This window comes from Oncorhynchus kisutch, linkage group LG3, assembly GCF_002021735.2.
Source record: "Oncorhynchus kisutch isolate 150728-3 linkage group LG3, Okis_V2, whole genome shotgun sequence".
Taxonomy (NCBI): domain Eukaryota; kingdom Metazoa; phylum Chordata; class Actinopteri; order Salmoniformes; family Salmonidae; genus Oncorhynchus; species Oncorhynchus kisutch.
This window is the reverse complement of record NC_034176.2, coordinates 46514253-46541067: the sequence shown is the minus strand read 5'-3', so window position 1 is coordinate 46541067 and position 26815 is coordinate 46514253. Positions and strand designations below refer to the sequence as shown.

At 42.6% G+C, this 26815-nt stretch overlaps 1 protein-coding gene across 1 annotated transcript in view; it reads left to right on the top strand.

Annotated features, from left to right (window-relative positions):
- The window catches only part of LOC109883888 (protein prenyltransferase alpha subunit repeat-containing protein 1-like), a 69995-nt gene that overhangs the window by 24914 nt on the left and 18266 nt on the right, over positions 1 to 26815 (top strand). The window contains exon 5 of the mRNA XM_020475904.2: positions 25970 to 26210. Coding sequence (XP_020331493.1) covers positions 25970 to 26210 — 241 coding nt within the window. The remainder of the gene's footprint in view (positions 1 to 25969; positions 26211 to 26815) is intronic.

Below are 26815 nucleotides of genomic sequence, written 5' to 3'. Positions count from 1 at the left end.
CAAGGGCAGTCACGTCTGGAGAGAACCAAGGGCTATATCTGTTCCTTGTTCAACTTTTTTTGAAAAGGGCATACTTATTTAAGATGGTAAGGAAGGCACTTTTAAAGAACAACCAGGCATCCTCTACTGACAGTATGAGGTCAATATCCTTCCAGGAAACCCGGGACAGATCGATTAGAAAGGCCTGCTCGCTGAAGTGTTTTAGGGAGCGTTTGACAGTGATGAGGGGTGGTCGTTTGACCGCAGACCCATTACGGATGCAGGCAATGAGGCAGCGATCGCTGAGATCTTGGTTGAAAACAGCAGAGGTGTATTTGGAGGGCAAGTTGGTTAGGATGATATCCATGAGGGTGCCTGTGTTTATGGATTTGGGGTTGTACCTGGTGGGTTCATTGATAATTTGTGTGAGATTGAGGGCATCAAGCTTAGATTGTAGGATGGCCGGGGTGTTAAGCCTGTCCCAGTTTAGGTCACGTAGCAGCACAAGCTCTGAAGATAGATGGGGGTCAATCAGTTCACATATGGTGTCCAGGGCACTGCTGGGGGCAGAGAGTGGTCTATAGCAAGCGGCAACGGTGAGAGACTTGTTTCTGGAAAGGTGGATTTTTAAAAGTAGAATCTTAAATTGTTTGGGCACAGACCTGGATAGTAAGACAGAACTCTGCAGGCTATCTCTGCAGAAGATTGCAACACCGCCCCCATTGGCAGTTCTATCTTGTCGGAAAATGTTATAGTTAGGGATGGACATTTCAGGGGTTTTGGTGGTCTTCCTGAACCAGGATTCGGACACGGGCTAGGACATCCGGGTGGCAGTGTGTGCTAGGGCAGTGAATAAAACAAACTTAGGGAAGAGGCTTCTGATGTGAACATGCATGAAACCAAGGCTTTGTTGGGTACAGAAGTCAACTAATGAGAGTGCCTCGGGACACGCAGGGCCTGGGTTAACCTCCACATCAGCCGAGGAACAGAGGAGGAGTAGGATGAGGTTACGGCTAAAGGCTATCAGAACTGGTCGTCTAGTGCATTGGAGACAGAGAATAAAAGGAGCAGATTTCTGGGTAGAATAGATTCAGAGCATAATGTACAGACGGATATGGTGGGGTGCGGGTACAGTGGAGGTAAACCTAGGCACCGAGTGATGAAAAGAGAGATTGCTTCTCTGGCGCTAGATATGCCCATATTTACTTTCTATCTCTTTTTGATTTTTTTATTTGTTTATACCTTCCGGAAACCTGCCTCACCCAATGTGATACGGAATCGCTATTATTTTTAATTTTTAGAACACACTCAAGAACCTCCAGAAGCTAACCAGCTAACTAGCTACAAGCTATCTAGTCATTGTTAGTTTTTCTTTAACCTGGATAACACTCGCCAGTCCAGGTTCCCTGCCCCATCCCCTGGACACTGATCTCTTGGCTACATAGCTGATGCACGCTGGACTGTCCATTAATCACGGTACTCCATTCTGCTTGTTTGTTTTATCTGTTGGCCCCGTTGCCTAGTCAACGCCATTTTACCTGCTGTTGTTGTGCTAGCTGACTAGCTGTTGTTGTCTCACCTACTGTTTTAGCTAGCTTTCCCAATTCAACACCTGTGATTACTGTATGCCTCGCTGTATGTCTCTCTCAAATGTCAATATGCCTTGTATACTGTTGTTCAGGTTAGTTATCATTGTTTTAGTTCACAATGGAGCCCCTAGTTCCACCATTCACACCCCTGATAACTCCTTTGTCCCACCTCCCACACATGCGGTGACCTCACCCATTACAACCAGCATGTCCAGAGATACAACCTCTCTCATCATCACCCAGTGCCTGGGCTTACCTCCGCTGTACCCGCACCCCACCATACCCCTGTCTTGCGCATTATGCCCTGAATATATTCTACCATGCCCAGAAACCTGCTCCTCTTATTCTCTGTCCCAATGCTCTAGGCGACCTGTTTTGATAGCCTTTAGCCGCACCCTCATACTACTCCTTCTCTGTTCCGCGGGTGATGTGGAGGTAAACCTAGGCCCTGCATGTCCCCAGGCACCCTCATTTGTTGACTTCTGTGATCGAAAAAGCCTTGGTTTCATGCATGTCAACATCAGAAGCCTCCTCCCTAAGTTTGTTTTGCTCACTGCTTTAGCACACTCTGCTAACCCTGATGTCCTTGCTGTGTCTGAATCCTGGCTCAGGAAGGCCACCAAATATTCAGAGATTTCCATACCCAACTATAACATCTTCCGTCAAGATAGAACTGCCAAAGGGGGAGGAGTTGCAGTCTACTGCAGAGATAGCCTGCAAAGTAATGTCATACTTTCCAAGGCCATACCCAAACAGTTCGAACTACTAATTTTGAAAATTCGAAAGCCAAGTCAACAAACAGGTCACTGACCATCTCGAATCCCACCGTACCTTCTCCGCTGTGCAATCTGGTTTCCGAGCCGGTCACGGGTGCACCTCAGCCACACTCAAGGTACTAAACGATATCATAACCGCCATCGATAAAAGACAGTACTGTGCAGCCGTCTTCATCGACCTTGCCAAGGCTTTCGACTCTGTCAATCACCATATTCTTATCGGCAGACTCAGTAGCCTCGGTTTTTCAGGTGACTGACTTGCCTGGTTCACCAATTACTTCGCAGACAGAGTTCAGTGTGTCAAATCGGAGGGCATGCTGTCCGGTCCTCTGGCAGTCTCTATGGGGGTGCCACAGGGTTCAATTCTCGGGCCGACTCTTTTCTCTGTATATATCAATGATGTTGCTCTTGCTGCGGGCGATTCCCTGATCCACCTCTACGCAGACGACACCATTCTATATACTTTCGGCCCGTCATTGGACACTGTGCTATCTAACCTCCAAACGAGCTTCAATGCCATACAACACTCCTTCCGTCGCCTCCAACTGCTCTTAAACGCTAGTAAAACCAAATGCATGCTTTTCAACCGATCGCTGCCTGCACCCGCATGCCCGACCAGCATCACCACCCTGGATGGTTCCAACCTTGAATATGTGGACATCTATAAGTCCTAGGTGTCTGGCTAGACTGCAAACTCTCCTTCCAGACTCATATCAAACATCTCCAATCGAAAATCAAATCAAGAGTCGGCTTTCTATTCCGCAACAAAGCCTCCTTCACTCACGCCGCCAAGCTTACCCTAGTAAAACTGACTATCCTACCGATCCTCGACTTCGGCGATGTCATCTACAAAATGGCTTCCAACACTCTACTCAGCAAACTGGATGCAGTCTATCACAGTGCCATCCGTTTTGTCACTAAAGCACCTTATACCACCCACCACTGCGACTTGTATGCTCTAGTCGGCTGGCCCTCGCTACATATTCGTCGCCAGACCCACTGGCTCCAGGTCATCTACAAGTCCATGCTAGGTAAAGCTCCGCCTTATCTCAGTTCACTGGTCACGATGGCAACACCCATCCGTAGCACGCGCTCCAGCAGGTGTATCTCACTGATCATCCCTAAAGCCAACACCTCATTTGGCCGCCTTTCGTTCCAGTACTCTGCTGCCTGTGACTGGAACGAATTGCAAAAATCGCTGAAGTTGGAGACTTTTATCTCCCTCACCAACTTCAAACATCAGCTATCTGAGCAGCTAACCGATCGCTGCAGCTGTACATAGTCTATTGGTAAATAGCCCACCCATTTTCACCTACCTCATCCCCATACTGTTTTTATTTATTTACTTTTCTGCTCTTTTGCACACCAATATCTCTACCTGTACATGACCATCTGATCATTTATCACTCCAGTGTTAATCTGCAAAATTGTAATCATTCGCCTACCTCCTCATGCCTTTTGCACACCTTTTTCTACTGTGTTATTGACTTGTTAATTGTTTACTCCATGTGTAACTCTGTGTTGTCTGTTCACACTGCTATGCTTTATCTTGCCCAGGTCGCAGTTGCAAATGAGAACTTGTTCTCAACTAGCCTACCTGGTTAAATAAAGGTGAAATAAAAAAATAAAAAATAAAAAAAGGAACTTAAACATTAGCTTTCTTACATGGCACATATTTCACTTTTACTTTCTTCTCCAACACTTTGTTTTTGCATTATTTAAACCAAATTGAACATGTTTCATTATTTATTTGAGGCTAAATTGATTTTATTGATGTATTATATTAAGTTAAAATAAGTGTTCATTCAGTATTGTTGTAATTGTCATTATTACAAATAAATAAATAAAAATAGCTGATTTAGTCGGTATCTGCTTTTTTTGGGGTCCTCCAATAATCGGTATCGGCGTTGAAAAATCATAATCGGTCGACCTCTAATCCAAGGCATATTGACATTTGAGAGAGACATAAAGCGAGGCATAAAGCAATCACAGGTGTTGTTTGGGAGAGCTTGCTAAGACAACAACAGCTAATCAGCTAAGACAACAACAACAGGTAAAATGGCGATGAGTGGGCAGAGATGTTGGGTTAACTACACACAAGGCCTGATTTCGCGGCTGGGGCCAACAGATAAACAAATAAAAACAAAATTGAGTACCATGATTAATGAACATTCCAGCAGGCATCAGCTATGTAGCCAAGTGATCATAGAGTCTAGTGAACAGCAATAGATGGAGCAGGGAAGCCGCGGGTTAATCTTTACTACGCTAGCATGCGGGAGACACAGCGTTTAAAGTTAGCAGGCCTGCTAACGTCTGCTCCGCGTCTGCTCCGACGTCCGGTAAAGGACGGGTTGAAGGCACAGCGGATGGAGTTTCGTCACCAGACCAGTTGTGGTGTTATGGCGGGGCGCCTTGTCGACAAAGGGTCCAAGCCAGATGGCAAAAGAGGTATTGTAGTTGTAGTAATTTCGTTTGCCAGCCGGGAGATGCTCCTGGCTCGCGGGTAACTGGTGCTAGCTTCGGGGCAAGGGCATTAGCCTCTATAGCCACTTGGTAGCAGATAGCTAGCAGCGATGATCCAATGCAAAGGTCCAGGAAACCGGTGAAGCTGTGGATTCTAGCCGTGTATGGGTAGAGTCCGGGTGATCACTGAGTGCGCCAGGAGGTGGGGCTGGGTCACTCAGTGGTAGCTAGCTAGCTGTGATGATCAGGAGTAATGGTCCAGGGTTTACAGCAGGAGTCCAGTGTTGTAGTGGAGAAAACAGTCCAATACTGGTAGGCTGGCAAGTATTATCCAGGCTAACAAAAGGGCAGGTACCTGTGCAGAAGGTAATGGCTGCTAGCAGTGGCTAACAATAGCTAAATCTGGGGTCCAACCCATTAGATACTCTATAGGCATTCAATTGAAAACCACACACATCAAAAAATCCCACTTCCTGGATGGATCTTCCTCAGGTTTTTGCCTGCCATATCAGTTCTGTTATACTCACAGACATTATTTTAACAGTTATGGAAACTTTAGAGTGTTTTCTATCCAAATCTACCAATTATATGACAGTTTACTTTGCGCACGTCATTCATCCGAATTTCCAAATACTGCCCCCTGTCACTAAAAAGGTAACAAAAAGCAGCGCAAACTAGAAAGCTATTTGGCCCTAAACAGAGAGTAAACATTGGCAGAATTCCTGACCTCTGTGACTGACCCAAAATGAAGGAAAGCTTTACTGTAGGCAGACCTTGCTCTCAAGAGAAGACCGGATATGTGCACAGTGCTCACAAAATGAGATGGAAATTGAGCTGCACTTCCTAACCTCCCTCAGATTACACAGACTCACAAGGAACACACATTCAATTTTGATGAACTGCAATATCTAAAATACCACAGTTTGCAATCACTGCAGCAAGATTTGTGACCTTTTGCCACAAGAAAAGGGCAACCGGTGAAGAAAAAACACGATTGTAAACACAACCCATATTTCTGTTTGTTTATTTTCCCTTTTGTACTTTAACTATTGTTGCAACACTGTATGGAGACATAATATGACATTTGACATTACTTTATTCTTTTGCAACTTTTGTGAGTGTAATGTTTACTGTTCATTTTTTAGAGAGAGAGACTTGTGTACCCTTTGGGGGGGGATAACCCTTTGGGGTGGAGAAAGAGGGGGAGAGACTTGTGAACCCTTTGGGGGGAGAGAGAAAGAGAGAGAGACACTTGTAAACCTTTTGAGAGAGAGACCTGTGAACCCTTTGAGAAAGAGTTTACGTTCTCACGTTCACTCTCTCCCAAAGGGTTCTCGCCCCCCCCAACGGTTCACAAGTGAACGTGAGAATGTGAACCCTTTGAGAGCGATAGAGACATCTGTGAACCCTTTGAGAGACACTTGTGAACCCTTTGAGAGATAGAAATACTTGTGAATCCTTTGAGAGAGAAACTTGTGAACCCTTTGGGGGAGAGCGAGAGAGAGACTTGTGAATCCTTGGGGAGGGAACCCTTTGGGACAGAGTGAATGTTGAGAACGTTAACCCCGAGAGAGAGATACTTGTGAACCCTTTGAGAGAGAGAGACACTTGTGAACCCTTTGAGAGAGAGAGAGACTTCGGGGTGGGATCTGGAGTTCTGCTTAATTCATCTAAGTCAAAACAATAGACAAACACCGTCGGCTTAAACTAATAACACACAAAAAATTATACGTTTTGTCGCGATACGAAACCTTCAGCCCCGCCCCTTGACCGGCAGCGGGGTGCTAGAGGTGGTTAGCGTCCCGTTCCCTGGATTGGACAGGGCACTATAGATACTTCAGGTTATCTCGGTATAACCAGGACCGCTCGCGTAGCCCTGCCTCTCTTTCTATATCGATACATTGTCAGCGTAGAGAGGTCTTTTGCCTTGTCACTCTCAATGGTCTAGCTCTAGCTGGGATGTGTGAACCCCACGTTTATCCTCTAGACTCTTTGTTTCACCACTAATTGATCCTTGAGTTGTTATTAAGCACTAGTCCTACCAGTCTCTATATGATTTCCATCAGGTTGAGTATTTCCCTTCTGTGATGTATTTAGTTTAAAGTGTGAAGACCTTTAGTCAACTTAGTCTCACTACTCTGCCCTATCGGCTATGTATAGCTTGGATAATAAAACTTAGATAGATCGATAGGACAATTAATGAATCACTACTGGACACACCTTCCTCCTTGTCTTTAAATTGTAACTCACTTTGTCGTAGAGTTTTGGTCTCCGTTTCCAGTGTCCCGGTAGAGGGGAGTGTCAGAGTTATCTCCCGTGCCGTTAACTGTCTTGGGAGGGCGTTTTACTCGAGACAAAATAAGGCTACCGTTTATTTTTGGAAACACTCTGTTTTTTGTCTTTTACAATCAAACACACTTCAAAATACACAATTTGTTACTTGGTCACACACAGCATTAATCAAAAACATGCAAATGCCTTAATGCTCTATAAAGCCTGGTACAATGATAACACTTATCTCTATATTAATGCTTATAATAGCTCTTTAATTACCTTTGAGAGATGACGGGGAGACCCACGTTATCAAGAGCAGAGTTTCAATCGGTCAGAGTTGGCTGAGAATTTAGCCTATGTATAGATACTCTCCCCACGGAGGAATCTTTGGTTTTGACAAAATTTCGATAGATTCGAGTTAGACTGGAGGGACGAGAGATTCTCCGCAGAGCTACCGCAGTGTCAGTGGCGATAAGTCCCGGCCAGAATGTTGAGCTCAATCGGTTAAGATATTATTGCATCAAGATTAACCAAGCAACGGGTCAGATGGCGACTAGAACAACTGTTCAATAGCTAAATGGCAAGAGCCCAAGTTCCAGCAAGTTAGAATCTTTAAGTAATTTGAGTCAGGTGGCAATTACCCGAAGTCAAATGGTTGTTTAAATGAATTCAGAATTCAAGAAGTCAGCGCCAAAGTAATGGCAATTTCCCCTTTTATACCTTTTGTTTCTCTGCACCGGATCCGCTGCTCGTCCCATTGCCTCAGACTAAACAATGATCTCGAGTCGATCTTTCCTTAAGCATATCGAGTCACCCTTTCCGGTAGCAGAGAGGGTGATGGCACATCTTACAACAGGAAATACTTTTCTCACAGTGCATATATGGGCCTCTGTTTATGACAGAGCCTATTACTCTAGCAACAATGATTCTAACAGTTTTTCCCATTCCTCAGAGGTGTCGTTGAGGGGTGGAGCAGGAGTTTCTTGGTACCAGGAGGTTGAGTTAGGTGAGCTGGTGGCATACTCAGGTGATTGTGTTCAGTTCAGATGTTTTTGGAGGCTCAAAAATGGGTGGGAATAGAGGGGGAAAAGGGACACAGGGGAGATCCCTTTGGTGTTTCACCACAGTTTTCATGTCTTTATTGAACACACCGTGTAAACATTCACAGTGCAGAGTGGGTAAAGTATGTGAACCCTTGGATTAATAACTGGTTGACCCTCCTTTGGAAACAATAACCTCAACCAAACGTTTTCTGTAGTTGCGGATCAGACCTGCACAACGATCAGGAGGAATTTTGGACCGTTCCTTTTTACAAAACTGTTTCAGTTACACAATATTCTTGGGATGTCTGGGGTGAACCCGTCTCTTGAGGTCATCCCACTGCATCTCAATTGGGTTGACAGGACTCTGACTGGTCCACTCAAGAAGCTGTATTTCTGTTGAAGCCATTCTGTTGTTGATTTACTTCAGTGTTTTGGGGTTGTTGTCCTGTTGCATCACCAAACTTCTGTTGACCTTCAATTGGCTGACAGATAGTCTTACATTCTCCTACAAAAAGTATTGATGAACATGGGAATTAATTTTTCCAACGATGATAGCAAGCTGTCCAGGCCCTGAGGCAGCAAAGCAGACCCAAACCATGATGCTCCCTCCACCATACTTTACAGTTGGGATGATGTTTTGATGTTGGTGTGCTGTGCCTCTTTTTCTCCACACAGTGTTGTGTGTTCTTTAGTTTAACTTTAGTTTAATCTGTCCACAGAATATTTTGGAACATCCAGGTGCTCTTTTGCGAACTTCATATTTTTGGGGGACAGCAGTGGCTTCTTCCGTGGTATCCTCCCATGAACACCATTCTTGTTTAGTGTTTTACGTATCATAGACTCGTCAACAGAGATGTTCACATGTTCCAGAGATTTCTGTAAGTCTTTAGCTGACACTAGGATTTTTCTTAACCTCATTGAGCATTCTGCACTCTGCTCTTGCATTCATCTTTGTAGGACGGCCTCCTAGGGAGAGTAGCAACAGTGCTGAACTTTCTCCATTCATAGACAAGTTGTCTTACCATGGACTGATGAACATCAACTCATTGATTGGACTCCAGGTAAACTGACTCCTGACTCCAATTAGCTTTTGGAGAAGTCATTAGCCTATGGGGTTCACGTACTTTTTCCAACCTACACTGTGAATTTTTAAATTATGTATTTAATATAGACAAGAAAAATACCATAATTTGTGTGTTATTAGTTTAAGCATACTGTGTTTGTCAATTCTTGTGAATTAGATGAAGGTGAGGTCAAATGTTATGACCAATTTCTGCAGAAATCCAGGTAATTCCAAAGGGTTAGATAGATGGATAGATTATTGCATTTTGTGCTTGTCTACCGGAGAGTGGAGGTTCCATTTGGGGATTCCAGAAGCAGTTTGTTTATATCCTGTAGCATGTGAATAGGGATTATTATGTCACACTGAGACTGGTCACGGTGAATGGTGGTTCTACAGCCTGAATTTAAAATTATATATTTTTTTGTCACCGGCCTACACACAATACCCCATAAGTGGAATTATGTTTTTTTTGTTTTTTTTTTACAAATTAATTAAAGATGAAAAACTGAAACGTCTTCAGTCACTAAGTATTCAACCCCTTTGTTATGGCAAGCATAAATAGGTCCAGGAGTAAAAATGTCACATAAGTTGCATGGACTCGCTGTGTGCAATCGTTGTGTTTATGCTTTTTGAATGACTACCTCATCTCTGTGCCCCACACACTCAATTATCTATAAGGTCCCTCAGTTGATCAGTGCCTCACAAAGAAGGGCACCTGTTGGTAGTTGGGTAACAAATTACAAAAAAACAGACATGTAATATCCCTTTTGAGCACGTGTCAAACTCATTCCACAGAGAGCCAACGGTCTGTGTATTTTTGCTCCACCCTTGTACTTGATTGATGAAATAAGTTAACAACATTGTAGTTACTCCACAGTACTAACCTAATTGACAGAGAGAAAAGGAAGCCTGTACAGAATAAAACATATTCCAAAACATGCATCTAAAGGCACTAAAGTAGTACTGCAAAAATGCTATGATGAAACTGGCTCTGAGGACCGCCACAGAAAAGGAAAACCCAGAGTTACCTCTGCCTGCAGAGGATAAGTTCTTTAGAGTTACCAACCGGAAATTGCAGCCCAAATAAATGCAGTAACATCATAACATCAATTGTTCAGAGGAGACTGCGTGAGTCAGGCCTTCATGGTCGAATTGTTGCAACGAAACCACTACGAAAGGACACAAATGAGAAGAAGAGACTTGCTTGGGCCAAGAAACACAAACAATGGACATTAGATTTTTGTTTCCAACCGCCGTGTCTTTGTGAGACGCAGAGTATTTTGTATTTATTATGGATCCCCATTAGCTGCTGCCTTGGCAGGGCTCTGGCAAAATTAAGCCTGTTATACAATTTTAAAAACATTAACAGTACATTTATTACAGAATTCACAACACACTAAGTGTGTGCCCTCAGGCCCATACTCCACTACCACATATCTACATCGCAAAATCCATGTGTACGTATGTGTAGTGTGTGTGTGTGTGTGTGCGTGCGTGTGTCTGTGCCTATGTTTGTGTTACTTCACAGTCTCCGCTGTTCCATAATGGGTATTTTTACCTGCTTTTTAAATCTGATTCTACTGCTTGCATCAGTTACCTGATGTGGAATAGAGTTCAATGTAGTCATGGCTCTTATGTAGTACTGTGCGCCTCCCATAGTCTGTTTTGGACTTGGGGACTGTGAAGAGACCTCTGGTGGCATGTCTTGTATGCATGGGTGTCCGAGCTTTGTGCTAATATTTTAAACAGATAGCTTGGTACCTTCAGCTTGTCAACGCCTCTTACAAAACAAGTAATGAGAAAGTCAATCTCTCTTCCACTTTGAGCCATGAGAGATTGACATGCATATCATTAATGTTAGCTCTCCGTATACTTTTATGGACCAGCCGTGCTGCCCTGTTCTGAGCCACCAGCAATTTTCCCAAGTCCGTCTTTGTGAACAGTAGTCCAGGTGCAACAAAACCAGGGCCTGTAGGACCTGTCTTGTTGATAGTGTTGTTAACTTCTTTGGGGTATCCCCCCTTCTCAATTTCCGGCCAAATACATACCCTAATCTAACTGCCTGTAGCTCAGGCCGAGAAGCAAGGATATGCATATTCTTGGTATAATTTGAAAGGAAACACTCTGAATTTTGTGGAAAAGTGAATTGAATGTATGAGAATATAACACAATAGATCAATAGAGCGAGCTACATGACATTGAGCATGAAGTCACCCAGGTGTCCAACACATATGTACCCAAGTGGCCGAATTGGTACAGTGATACATTTTGAAGGAAAGAACTATATACATAAATGCTATTCTAACACACACACCCCCAAAAATATAAATATTAACATAAATACATAACATAAATATTTTCAAAATAATAATAATTAAACATAAACAAATAACAAGGGTAACTATTTACACATTTTCTATTTACAATATTGGGAAGACCCTCAGTCCTCTACACAATATTGTGCTGCTGGTGCCATGGCCCATAGCAGTCTCTTTTTGCTGTAAAGCAGAGGCTTACTGAACAGGTGGTGCAGGTGATGGGGCATTTCCTGTGACAAAGGGCACAACGACGTCTCCCTACTGTGCCTTTTTTGCCCTGAGGCACATTCATGCCTGCAGAGATTAATCTGGGCAGTTGAACACCACTGGTTGGAGCAGAAGGGACAGAGGCAGGTGGGACAGAAGGTGCTGCAGTGGACTTGCTGTAGCTAGCAAGCTCCTGGATGAGCAGTTTCCTGAAGGCTAGCTGTGAGATGGGGGGCTGTCCACAGCTCTTGGCCATTTCCTTTTGGAGGATGAAGGCATTCACCACAGCAATGTCAATGAAATGATAGAAAAATGTCTTGTACCATTTCATGGTCTTGTGGACAACATTGTAGTATCATATCAGTGCATCTGACAGGTCCACACCTCTCATGCCCTTGTTATAGTCCTTCACAACAGCTGGAATGGGAAAAATGTTTGTGGTCCCTCCCCTTGCTACCGTCCTTCACACGCCTGACGACGTGATCGCCACTGAAGGACTTGTGGATAGTTGTGCACATGACCAACTCTCTGGCATCCATCCACTTTACAAAGAGCAGGCCATCTTCACGAATCCATCGCATGGTACCCCGCTCAGCCCGCATGTCGTTCACCTTTGTTTTTGGAAAGTCCACTCTGTTGGCCCAAATGGTGCCACAAGCCCACACATCCCGCTTCCTCAGCTCTGTAAACAGCGTAGGGCTTTTGTAGAAGTTGTCCACAAGCAGTTTGTAGCCCTTCCCCAGCAGTTGAAAATCCAATAACTCCATAACGGAATCATAACTCAGTCCATTACCGGTAGCAAAACTGTTTTTCCAAACTGACACACAGAATCAGCCAAAACAAACCGTTTGTAACCCCATTTGGTTGGTTTGTTACGCATGTATTGTTTGAGGCTGATTCTGGCCTTTGAGGCTACCATCCCCTCATCGATGGACAGGTTCTGGGCAGGCTGAAAATAGGTCTTGCAGGCCTCAACGATGTTGGGCTAGAGAGGTTTGATTTTGCGGAGCCTATCAAACCTTGGTGTGCCTCTCTTCTTGTCATTCTCCCCATCAACTTCTGGGTCACTGATGTGAAGGGTCACAGATAGTCAGAAACCATTTACAAGACATGACAACTTCACCAGCCCCATGTAAATGACCATTGAAAAGTAGCAGAAAAGGTCTGACATGGAAATGGTCTTCCATGCCTCTTTTTTTCCTGCCTGCTTCTTAGCCCCGTACTCATTGGTGTTCGACACCAGGGAATCAACAACTGACGAGTTGAAAAACAATTAAAAGTTGAAGGGGGCTGTGCTTTGCAGTCATGTCTAGTTGAGGTCCTGGCTGCCTTTTGGGTCTAAAAACTGGTGGATTTGGATTTTCCACATCATCTTCTAACACAAAGTGCCAACGACTCTCTGGGCCTCTGTCTGCAGGTTTCTCTCTTCCCCACCACCTCTTCTTTGTCACTGACTTCACACCTCTAGATGGCCAGGTAGGTGTGGAGCCAGAGACAGCGGGGGTCCGGCTGGATGAACCAGCTTCAGAGGGAGATGGACACCTAGACATTGCCGGCTCATAATCAGAATCACTGCCACTGTGAAATATTTTTTTTAAATCAGTAACAATACTTTCACGTATGAGCCCTGTATCAACACGTAAAATAAAGAGATATATATATATATATATGAGTACAGGGAACATAATCACTATGGTGAAGTGCTGTTCCATTCCATGTTTGTCAAATAAAAATAAATAAATATATAACACACACACACACACACACACACACACACACACACAGTATAGCCAATGTGTACTTTACACATTTCATTACTGTTGATATTTTTATATATTGCAAATAAAAGAAGAAAATCTATTTTTAAAAACTCAAATGAATAATATTTGATATTATTAATTTCAAACAACGACATTATCATTAGAACTTACCAGTCCAACATGGCATCCTCGCCGTGCAGAAACATGTCTTCCGCCTGGGAGTCAAAACTAGCTTTCCTGAAAGATTAATCTTCCTGGAGAAATTCGGTCTCGCTTTCTCTATCAATATCCTCTATCATTTGGGTTAAATCTGCATACCTAGACTTTGTTTTAGCTTTTCCTGATTTATTTGCCAATATTTAAATATATAAACTTGCTGAAAATGCTATTGACTATGTACTGCTATGCGTAACACTCGTGGCTCCGTCAAGTAGGATTTGCAATGGCGAATGAACCTATTTTACGCCAGAGTTTACGACAAAGGCTGGTCTTCGAACGTATAACCATTACATGTTGCCGTTTACCTCAGCTCATTGGCTATCTTCCAAGCTAGATTTCAAGATGATCAGTGGCCATTGGGCCAAAATACAGTCAATCACCGATAGACCAGTCCTTCCATTGGTGCGCAATGAGGTCATTGATTGGTGTCTTCAAATCGGTTTGTTTCGGTCAATACGTCCCGGGAAAAGAACCATCAAGTATGGTTGTGTTAGTAACAACCAGAGCATTGCAATGAAACCAACCATGACTGGATAAACGTTTGTTTTGTGTGTGTAATTACCACGAACGCTTCGTCCAAAGATGAGATGGAAATTACGACGCAACAGCTTTACAAATGTTTCGTGTTAGGCTATAAAAAGGAATGTTATCAAACATAACGAACATTCACTGTGTAGTTAAGACACTTGGCATTGCCACCAGAGGAAGATCTTCAAAGGTAAGCAATTTATTTTATTGTTATTTCTGACTTTCGTGACGCTAATGCTTGGTTGGAAAATGCTAGTAATACTTGTGTGTGAGGGGCGCTGTCCTCAGAAAAATGGTTTGCTTTCACAGTAAAGCCTTTTTGAAATCTGACACAGCGGCTGGATTAATAAGACGTTTATCTTTTAAATGGTGTAAGATACATGTATATACAAGAATGTTTAATATAACGAATGGCGTATTTAGGATGTTAGCACTCTGCAGTTTCACCGGATGTTGGCCTGGTGGGACGTTAGCGTCTCACCTACCCTAGAGAGGTTAAGAAGGCAGAGTAGCGCTTTATTACGGGCAGACTTCTCCCCATCTTAGCTACTGTTGTATCAATATGTTTTAACCATGACCGTTTACAATCCAGGGTTACTCCAAGCAGTTTAGTCACCTCAACTTGCTCAATTTCCACATTATTCATTATGAGATGTAGTTGAGGTTTAGGGTTTAGTGAATGATTTGTCCCAAATATAATGCTTTTAGTTTTTGAAATATTTAGGACCAACTTATTCCTTGCTACACATTCTGAAATGAACTGCAGCTCTTTGTATTGCAGTCATTTCAGTCGCTGTAGTAGCTGACGTGTATAGTATTGAGTCAGCCACATACATAGACACACTGGCCTTACTCAAAGTCAGTGGCATGTTGTTAGTAAAGATTGAAAAAAGCAAGAGGCCTAAACAGCTACCCTGGATAATTCCTGCTTCTTACCTGCATTATGTTGAAGAGGTTTCCATTAAATAACACCCTCTATGTTCTGTTAGACAAGTAACTCTTTTTCCACATTATAGCAAGGGGTGTAAAGCCATAACCCATATGTTTTTCCAGCAGCAGACTATGATCGAAAATGTCAAAAGCTGCACTGAAGTCTAACAAGACAACCCCCAAAATAATGTTATCATCAATTTCTCTCAGCCAATCATCAGTCATTTGTGTAAGTGCCGTGCTCGTTGAGTGTCCTTCCCTATATGCGTGCTGAAAGTCTGTTGTCAATTTGTTTACTGTGAAATAACATTGTATCTGGTCAAACACATTTTTTCCCTAGAAGTTTACTAAGGGTTGGTAACAGGATGATTGGTTGGCTATTTGAGCCAGTAAAGGTGGCTTTACTATTCTTTGGGAGTAGAATGACTTTAGCTTCCCTCTAGGCCTGAGGGCAAATAGGAGTGGCTATTATCCTCAGTAATTTTCAAACCAGATTGTCAGACCCCGTGGCTTGTCATTGTTGATAGACAACAATCATTTCCCCACCTCTTCCACACGGATTTTACGGAATTCAATAGTACAATTCTTGTCTTTCATAATTTGGTCAGATATATTTGTAGTGTCAGCGTTGTTGCTGGCATGTCATCCCTAAGTTGGCTTATCTTTCCAATGAAAAAGTAATTCGAGTAGTTGGCAATATCAGTGGGTTTTGTGATAAATGAGCCATCTGATCCAATGAATGATGGAGCTGAGTTGTATTTTTTCCCAAAAATGTAATTTAAGGTGCTCCTAGGCTTTTTACTATCATTCTTTATATAATTTGTCTTTGCTTCATAGTATAGTTTATTTTTATTTAGCTTAGTCACATGATTTCTTAATTTGCAGTACGGCTGCCAGACTTATTTGCCATACATTTGCCTCATCCCTCTCAACCATACAATTTTTCAATTCCTCATCAATCCAAGGGGATTGAACAGTTTTTACAGTAATTTTCTTAATGGGTGTGTGCTTATTAGTAACTGGAATTAGCGATTTCATAAATGTGTCCAGTGCAGCATCTGGTTGCTCTTTATTACACACCACAGACCAGCAAATATTCTTTACTTCATCAACATATGAAACACTACAAAACGTATTGTGTGACCTCTTATACACTATATTAGGTCCAGCCTTTGGATCTTTGGTTTTCCTTGATATGGCTATTATATTGTGATCACTACATCCTATGGATTTGGATACTGCTTTAAAGCACATTTCTGCAGCATTAGTTAAGATGTGATCAATACATGTTGATGATTTCATTCCTGTTCCTTGAGTAGGTGAATCCAAAATAGGTGACCTACGTTTTGAATCCAAAATAGGTGACCTACGTGATTCGTGTAGATCCGATGAGAAAAGTTTGAGTGGGGGGCGGGGGTGATGCGCGTTTGGAGCAATACTGGCTGTATCCAAGGCTCAGCCAATCATTCACACAACAACAGAATGCAGCACGCGACTAAAGAGAGAAGAGACTACCAACTTGCTAGTTACAGCATCAGCGCACGCTTTGGAAAGAGTGGAAAAGTGGAAAAGCAGTTTGCCAGTTACAGCAGCAGCATGTCCCCTGCCGAGAACGAAGAGGTAGTTTAGAAGTCTGCCGACGGATACGTCGGAGGTGAGGAGGTGTACTTCATGAGCTGATCAAATGATTTTAGTTTATGGTGTGAAAATTTGCTGGCTAACAAAGTCAGACAGCTAGCTTTAGCTAGTTAAAGTTACAACATCAGATGAGCTAACGTTAGATATAGTATTAATTGGTATACGACTCTTAATGTTCCTCAAGCTATAACATTGTTAGTTGCTCACTGGACCCTGATGGAAATCTGAGTGAAATATTAACTCGATAGCTAGCTAACGACCTTACTACTATCTATGAATTGTTAGATTACTTGTTAGATATTACTGCACTGTTTGAACTAGAAGCACAAGCATTTCTCTACACTCGCAATAATGTCTGCTAACCATGTCCATATGATCAATAAAATTAGATTTTATGTTTTCAGAATGAAAGAATTAGGTGAAGATACGACATTGTTTGTTTAACAAGTGGATTCGGGGATTAAGTGTAGCTGGAGCTGGGCCTGGTTTAAGCTGGATGTCACTATAGAGTAGAGGTCGACCGATTTATGATTTTTCAACGCCGATACCGATTATTGGAGGACCAAGAAAAGCCGATACCGATCAATCGGCCGATTTTTGTTTTATTTATTTGTAATAATGACAATTACAACAATACTGAATGAACACTTATTTTAACTTAATATAATACATCAATAAAAATAAATTGAGCCTCAATTAATAATGAAACATGTTCAATTTGGTTTAAATAATGCAAAAACAAAGTGTTGGAGAAGTAAAAGTTCAATATGTGCACAGTATGATCAATATACCAAGGTAAGAGGTTTTAGGTTGTAGTTAATACAGTATTTATAGGACTATTTCTCTCTGTACCATTTGTATGTCTTATACCTTTGACTATTGGATGTTCTTATAGGCACAATAGTATTGCCAGTGTAACAGTATAGCTTCCGTCCCTCTCCTCACCCCTACCTGGGCTCAAACCAGGAACACATCGACAACAGCCACACTCGAAGCAGCGTTACCCATCACTCCACAAAAGCCGCAGGGAATTACTACTCCAAGTCTCAGAGCGAGTGACGTTTGAAACGCTATTAGCGCGCACCCCGCTAACTAGCTAGCCATTTCACATCGGTTACACCAGCCATTAGGCTGATAGGCTTGAAGTCATAAACAGCGCTGTGCTTGCGAAGAGATGCTGGCAAAACGCATGAAAGTGCTGTTTGAATGAATGCTTATGAGCCTGCTGCTGCCTACCATCGCTCAGTCAGACTGCTCTATTAAATATCATAGACTTAATTATAACATAACACACAGAAATACGAGCCTTTGGTCATTAATATGGTCAAATCCTTTCATTTCGGGAAAAAAAAGTTTATTATTTCAGTGAAATACGGAACCATTCGGTATTTTATCTAACGGGTGGCATCCCTAAGTCTAAATATTCTTGTTACATTGCACAACCTTCAATGTTATGTCATAATTACGTAAAATTCTGGCAAATTAATTCGCAATGAGCCAAGCTGCCCAAACTGTTGCATATACCCTGACTCTGCATGCAATGAATGCAAGGGAAGTGACATCATTTCACCTGGTTACTATTGCCTGGTAACCTGGATTTCTTTTAGCTAAATATGCAGGTTTAAAAATATATACTTCTGTGTATTGATTTTAAGAAAGGCATTGGTGTTTATGGTTAGGTACACATTGGAGCAATGATACGCACCGCATCAATTAAATGCAACGCAGGACACGCTAGATAAACTAGTAATATCATCAACCATGTGTAGTTAACTAGTGATTATGATTGATTGATTGTTTTTTTAATGAGAAGTTTAATGCTAGCTAGCAACTTACCTTGGCTTACTGCATTCGCGTAACAGGCAGGTGCAATGAGAGGCAGGTGGTTAGAGCGTTGGACTAGTTAACTGTAAGTTTGCAAGAATGGATCCCCCGAGCTGACAAGGTGAAAATCTGTCGTTCTGCCCCTGAACAAGGGGCAGTTAACCCACCGTTCCTAGGCCGTCCGTGATAATAAGAATGTGTTCTTAACTGACTTGCCTAGTTAAATAAAGGTCTAAAAAAATATATTAAAAAAAATAGGCAAAATCGGCGCCCAAAAATACCGATTTCTGATTGTTATGAAAACTTGAAATCGGCCCTAATTAATTGCCCATTCCGATGAATCGGTCAACCTCTACTATAGAGGTGAAAGGAACACCACACACTTTCCCTCTTTCTCAGTTTTTCAATAAGGTCGATAAAAAGGGGTATGCCAGGTGTACTCTGCCTAAAATAGATCATTTATGCCAACAAAGGGTCTCATGCTCTTCTGGAACAGCAAAGGTAGCCTGTGTACAATGTAATAACGTGCAGTGTAGCCCAGATACTGCCCAGATACTGCCCACCACCAGCACCATTCCACCAGGGGCCAGAGAAGATTAGGGAACAAGAGGCTCAGCTTCCTGTGCCCACTGTCGACCGCATAGCAAATGTAGAGGTACGTGTGTTAGGTCATTAGCATCACTATTTGAGAACCTTTAGTGTAGGTGAAATAAACACTTTTGGGCAATTTACACTTGTGTCTTCTAGGTGTTGTGACATGACTATCATTAATGCGATGACATGCTATTTATTGAATAATTAACTGTGTAATTATTATGTGATTAAATTAATCATGTAACAATTAACTCATTAGTAACCTGGGGCCCCGCGGGAAAAGTTTGTTTAATGAGTTACTGTTTCCCGAATTAACTCAAATATCAATCTCTATCATAGCAGTCAATAATTTCCTCATATCAGTCTCATTCTGAATGTCGCATAATCCGTTAAATCTGCACGAACCCTAGTCTACTTGATGGCTCAGCGATACACAAATTGGTTTAATTATTTACCAACTAAATAATCACACAGAATTATATAAACACAGAGGATAGATTATACGTTCATTACTAACATAATGCAATGAAAAGTCCCTAGTGTACTAAACCGATATGACAGCTTGTTACACGATGAAAAGGGGTGGGGAAAGAAAGAGCGGGAGAAGAAGAGACAAATTAATTAAACTATCGTACGTACAGTTGAATAATACGCTCATCGTCAGTATGGATATTTGGCAGCCTACCAACCGCTCATTCGGATTTGGAAATGCAATGTACATTATTACGCTTGTATGTCTGTCTTTTTCTGTTTAAATTGCCCGATCCTTGGAACAGTCTAGGCAACAAATTAAATTGGATTGCTTTCTTTAAATTTTTTAGCTGTGAGTTAGGTTCACATCACTCAGAGACTGATCATGTAGATCATATTCTATTCTTGATCATATGTTGTTTAATTAGTTGAAACCTGCAGGGATTCTTTGCATGTTTCAGTGCAAAACAAAAGTGCCACCTTTTTGGTCCCTCACCAGTTTGCATCCCTGATATTTATGCTTGTATGTGTGTCGTCTTTCTCTGTTGAAATCGCCCGATCCGTTTGTTACGAAAAATTTGACAGAAACTATCTGGTTGTGTAAGTCTCTGGTTGTCCACCAAAGATCACCATGTCCTTACGACAGTAGCAACCCTGCCACCGCTCCACGTTTTCTGGTCTAATGTCAATTTCGTTAGGAGTCCTTTATAAGCACTCTGGAAAAAGGGTGTTCCATCCTTTTGGCATGTCTGTGCTCATGTGGGCATGGTTACTGACTGGGTAAAACTTTACATGCAACACAATTATCTCATTTCGAAGGCTAAAATCACATTTCATCTTCTCACAAATAGTTTCATATTTAATTATCTAAGTTTTACAACATTTAGATGTAACTCTGACATACTTTGGAAACTCTTAGTTACAATGTTTCCGTTATAACGTCTTTAATGATATCACCAAACAATAAATGCTTACATGATTGTTCTTTAAGTCCCTCCTGAACACATATATATCCCACATTCTTTGTGTTAGGAATGTTGTTTCATTATCCACTTTTGGATGTTGTAATTTTAGCGGGAAGAATCTGCTTGTAACAAAGGGTTATTTCCCCTCAATACTGCATGGCCAGGGAGAGACAGTTCCTGCAAGGTATTTATGACTGTCATAAAACTGGCCAACTCCCCCAGGAGAGGGGGGTCTTGAGAAACGTTTGTTTAGCCGGCACCTTTGATCCAGGAGAGCAAGTCATGACATAGGCTGTGGTCCTTGGTGTCCTAGCAGAGCATTCCCTCCCCTTTGCTATTGCTCCAGTAATTGTTGAGCTAGTGCAAAATCTTGCTGTTGACAAGGTGGCTTTGGAGAGGATGAAGCTCTCGTGAACAGCGGCATCCGACAAGATGGTCAATGGCCTTGCGGACCTTCTCCGAAAGGACCTTCTCATACCTGAGGTTTCCTTTTTCTTTGATCTTGGATGAGAGCACATCTAACAGCAACAAAAAGGTTGTTCTCATATTTAATTACTGTTATCTTATCAATTTGGCATTCTATTCACTCTATTTGCACTACTTGTATCTTGTTTTAATCTTATCTTACACTTTTGGAGAGCTCAAGTAGAACGCATTTAATTGTCCAGTCAACATCTGTTTACTGTGCATTTGACAAAATAACTGATTTTGTTTGGTTTGATTTTTGAAGGTCCTCTCCATGCTGGTAAGCTACTACCATGATGACATGGGAAAGGTGGTGGTGGAGTACTTGGGGTCCCTGGAGGTCATAAAGGTGAATGCCGTCAGCTTGGACAGCGTGCTCTGCGACTTCTTCAACCATAACATTCTTGTAACGTCATGAGAGGTAGCAAGACCGGCATCGAGACAAGGATCCTTCCAACCCTGCTCGACATTGATGGGGTCCCCTGTCATCACATCCACAATGCAGAAAAGAAGTTTGCAGAGCCCTTCGACCACCACCTTGAGCAGCTCTTCAATGATCAGCACACTGATCTGGAGACCGCTGATGAGTAAAAACAAGTATATTTTAAAGTTTGGTATTTACTTATCACTCAATGAATTAAATCTTTATTCATGAATTCATCATACTGAATTTATTCCAAATCTATTGTGTTTATGTGCAATCCTAAATTACAAAGAACAATAAAGGGGCAGTGTATGGAATTTTATAATTTCATAGTCTCTCTCTTTTTGTCAAGTGATGCACCTCAAGGTTATATGCCCGTACCTGAACATCCCTGCCTCCAATCCTCAGAGGTTTGTGCCCCATCGCTGGCTGTCTGCATATGATGTCAGCATTTCAACACACAGAATGCTGTACTATGAATTCCCGAGCAACGAAGACCAGGAGCTGTAATAGGACACACTGGAACACATTTATAAAAAACACCACGTGAGCGAGAAGGCACAAGTGCGGATCAAGTCTTTGCACGAGGACCTCAACAGAAAAGGTGAAGATCATCACTAGTTCTATGTTCAAAGTGCTGTGCAGAAACCCAGCCTAAAACCCCAAACAGCAAGCAATGCATGTTTTAGTGTTATTTGCCTTGAAGCTAGCATAGAAGTAGTTTTGCTCGACTGGTAGGCTCGTGTCACTGGGAAGCTCTCGGCTGTGCTTCCCTTTGTGGTCTGTAATGGAAAAATTGACCTTATTTACACTTAACTTACTGATTCTGTTTTCACAGGTATGACAAATCAAGGAAAAGACAGAAAGAAGAGTGACCAGGAAGGTGTGGCATGAGGGCACTACAACTGACCTACAACTCAGCATTTACGTGGGTGTACTGCCTATCCTGATGGAACGCGTAATGGTTTCCCAGGTGGGTATTTTCTATCTGCGACTGTTGGTTACACTTGCATATATAATGTTGTATTTCACAACAGTTTGTTTTACATTCACAGGGTAACCAGATGTTGGTACATATGCTCCACGACAAGCAGCTTGAAACCTTTCAATGCTGAATACATTACTAAAGTGTCACCCAAGACTATGGGAGTGATGGTACTTAAGGAGAAGATGCATGTGGGGCGGGAATCAGATGGATTCAGAACGAACCAGGAATCCTAATCATGCTGTTAGTACCCTACAATTGAATTACATTTAATACTTTATCTTTTTTTCTCATTGTTTCAAAACAGTTTTGTGGTGTTCTATATTTCAGCTGCTGAAGTCTTTCATGGAGAAGGTCACCAAAGCCTTGCAAAGTCACACACTGAGGTCACTGTCTGCTCTGGACCCGATTTTGAGAGGCCACTCGCAGGTAGCGATCCAGTTGAAGAAGCTGAGCGCAATGTTGGGCCACCTCTCACCTGCCAACAGTGATCTCCACCAGGAGATCATGCGATACAACATTGATCCATGCCTGGCCAGCTTCACGGAGGGAGATGACATGGAGGAGTGGTGGGCTCATGTCTTGGCCCAGACACTGTATCCAGCCCTGGGTAATGTGGTAAAAGGTGCCCTCTCTGTCTTTCATGGTCCCAGGGTGGAATCTTTATTTAGCTGGATGAACGACATCATTGATACATGAACAACATGAACATCTCAACTTTCAATGCAATACAGACTGTGAACTACACCCTGCAGACCAGGCAGAAGACCGCAGTGGAGATGTTTAAACGGGAGGATGCAAGGTTTGGAGAGGTGGACTGAAGGCTCTGCAGAAACATCAGGTCTGCAGGAACAGTAGACAAGACCCAGTGGCAGCGGAGTCTGCTGGAAGCCCGAAGATGACATCTCGGGTATGGCTGTCAGCCATCTGGAAGTGCTCAGGAGAGCAAGACGGCGGCAGCTGAAGAGGACAAGAGGGCAAGGCTCAAGCATGCCGCAAAACAGAGCAAGCGGGCACTTGAAATACTTGTCCGGGTTATGAAAAAGAAGTAGGGGCAAACCCTCTACCCAGCCCTCTCCTTCCCTCTCCTTCCCTCCAGTCCTCTCCTTCCCTCCAGTCCTCTCCCTTTGTCAAATAAATCTCACATTGTTTCTGGCCTAGGACGCAGCATCCGAGGCCTGTTTTCTGCCACCATTTACCTTAATTTGATGGGCTATGTTTTTATGTTTGCAATTCAGATATTTAATTAAAGAAAGTGTTGTGAAAATGTATGTGGGTATAGGAAAGAGTTCTATTTGGGTTTCGTTGAACTTTCCCTCAGAAATGTTCAGATCTGTTGGACAGTGCAGCATCAGAGGGACATGTTCCTGAAAACTGGATCAATGAGTTAACTAGCTAAATTTCCAGATTATCTTGAAATAACTCCTTCCTTTGAGAAAATATTGACCTAAAATGTATGTGGTATTCTATTGACTCGACTACATAAACCAGTATAAAATATTAATGTATTGTTTATTTTGTGGACTTGAGTGTCATGTGCAGTAAAGTATGGCAACAAATAACATTGGATTGTTTTCCTTCAAATGTTTAGCTATGAGTTAGGTTCACATTAACCACTTTTTATTTTACACACAGACTGACCATGTAGATCATATTCTTTGTTGTTTAATTAGTACACAGTTAAGCTGCATTTCAAGAAGGGATTCCGCGTGAAAGGCACTAGAAATTTGAATTTTAAAGCCGATTTACAATTTAAAAAATCCCCTTAGCAGGGATGTTTTGTGTATTTCAGTGCAAAGAAAATGGGTCACCTTTTTGGGCCCTCACCAGTTTGCATCCCTGCCACTGTGAAGCATGGAGAAGGAGTTGTGATGGTTGTGGGGGTGCTTTGCTGGTGACACTGTCAGTGATTTATTTAGGATTCAAGGCACACTTAACTAGCATGGTTACCACAGCATTCTGCAGCGAAACGCCATCCCATCTGGTTTGCGCTTAGTGGGACTATTATTTGTTTTTCAACAGGACAATGACCCAACTCACCCTCAGTCTGTGTAAGAGCTATTTGACCAAGAAAGAGTGATGGAGTGCTTCATCAGATGACCTGACCTCCACAATCACCTTCCTTAACCCAATTGAGATGGTTTGGGATGAGTCGGACCGCAGAGTGAAGGAAAAGCAGCCAACAAGTGCTCAGCATATGTGGTAGCTCCTTCAAGACGGTTGGAAAAGCATTCCAGGTGAAGCTGGATGAGAGAATGCCAAGAATGTGCAAAGCTGTCATCAAGGCAAAGGGTGGCTACTTTGAAGAATCTCAAATTTAAAATATATTTTGATTTGTTTAACACTTTTTTGGGGTTACTTCATCATTGTAGTATTATGTTGTATTTCATAGTTTTGACATCTTCACTATTATTCTACCATGTAGAAAATAGTCAACATAAAGAAAAAAGGTTGAATGACTAGGTATCCCCGAAACAATGGACTGGTACTATATATATTTTACAAATGTTAGAATTTGTTTTCCACTTTGACATTAGAGTATTTTGTGTAGATTGTTGACAAAAAAATTACAATTAAATACATTTTAATACCATGTTGTAGCACAACAAAATGTGTAGAAAGTCAAGGTGTGAATGGTTTCTGAAGGAACTGTATATGGCCATATATGGTGTGTACATGTGTTAGATGAATTTTGTTCTTATGTGTTCATTAACCAATTAAATTAAAATACTCAGTCTGTACCCAGAGTTTGTAAGGTTTTGGGGGAAATGAAACAGACGGAGACCAGTCAAAAATAGCCAGTGACGTTTATTCTCGAGAGCTCTACCCATCATTTCATGTACATTGGTTTATATACCTCTCATTTCGTCATAAATGTCCCTCTAAGGCAATGACAAAGCTGCTTTTCAATTCCATTCCAACACATGTTACACAATCTACTGCAAGCCCAACGGTTTCTCCCCTCCCTGGTTGGGGACCAGACATCCTTCCTGTTGTTAGTTTCACTGTGATCACAAGTTGTCTGTTAACCCTTCCTCTTGGACTATGTACAAACATTCTTCATCAGACAGGATAGAATTCTATTAGTTATAATTCTACGTTAAATGTACACATCATTTAGTCATTATTGATTTTAAAAATCCTTTAACCACGTGACATGATCTAACTGACCCAAAATGACCCCTCATCTGGCCAGCAAAGTGTTTAAGCAGCCTGAGAAGGCTGTGGTTGCACAATGCATTCTGAGAATGTCATCGCAGATGAATAGGTCACTTACGTAGCTGTTTTGTATTGATATTATCCAGGCCTTTTGTCCTGGCTCTGTTGTTGAACCAGATGCTTACTATGGGTTCGGTTGGTTCTGGGTTTAGGGTTGTTTTGGGAGCCAAGGGTATTTGAGGTGTGTGTGTGTTCAGTCAGTGTATATAGTTAAACATTCCCCCTGTGTTTCCAGGCGCTGGGTACTACAGCAGGTGCTACGGGAGTGTTCTCCCCCCAGCTCGGACAGGAAGGAGCAGTGTGACAGTGGCCTGCGTGACGCAGCAGAGAGGACTCTGCTTAGTGAGCACCTCCACAGGGTTCTACACGACGAGATGAAGGTATGCGCCGCCGCCGCCAGCCGCTACCCTAGCAACTACAACGCCTGGTCGCACCGTATCTGGGTCCTGCAGAACATGGCCCAGGGCAACCTGAAGGTAGGAGTAGGACGAGATTGGGTCTCTCTCTGCCTCTCTCTCTCTCTGCCTCTCTCTCTCTCTCTGCCTCTCTCTCGCTCTGCCTCTCTCGCTCTGCCTCTACCTCTCTCGCTCTGCCTCTACCTCTCTCGCTCTGCCTCTCTCTCTGCCTCTGCCTCTCTGGTCTGCCTTTGCCTCTCTCTCGCTCTGGCTATCTCTCTCTCGCTCTGCCTATCTCTATCGCTCTGCCTATCTCTCTCGCTCTGCCTCTCTCCCTCTGTCTCTGCCTCTCTCTCGCTCTGCCTCTCTCTCGCTCTCTCTCGCTCTGCCTCTGCCTCTCTCGCTCTGCCTCTCTCGCTCTGCCTCTGCCTCTCTCTGCTTCTCTCTCTCTGCCTCTCTCTCTACCTGTCTCTCTGCCTCTCTCTCTCGCTCTGCTTCTCTCGCTCTGCCTCTTAATTGTATGTTCATGGTCTCTGGCAAAACATTAACAGCTCTTTCAGTGTAACACTGACAGAAAACATTTGTGTGTGCTAGTCTAGCCGGCAACTAGCTATGAATGTTTCATGCAGCTAGCATGGCTTATACAATATGACCAGGGTCTGTGTGTCTCCAGCCCCCGCTGCCTC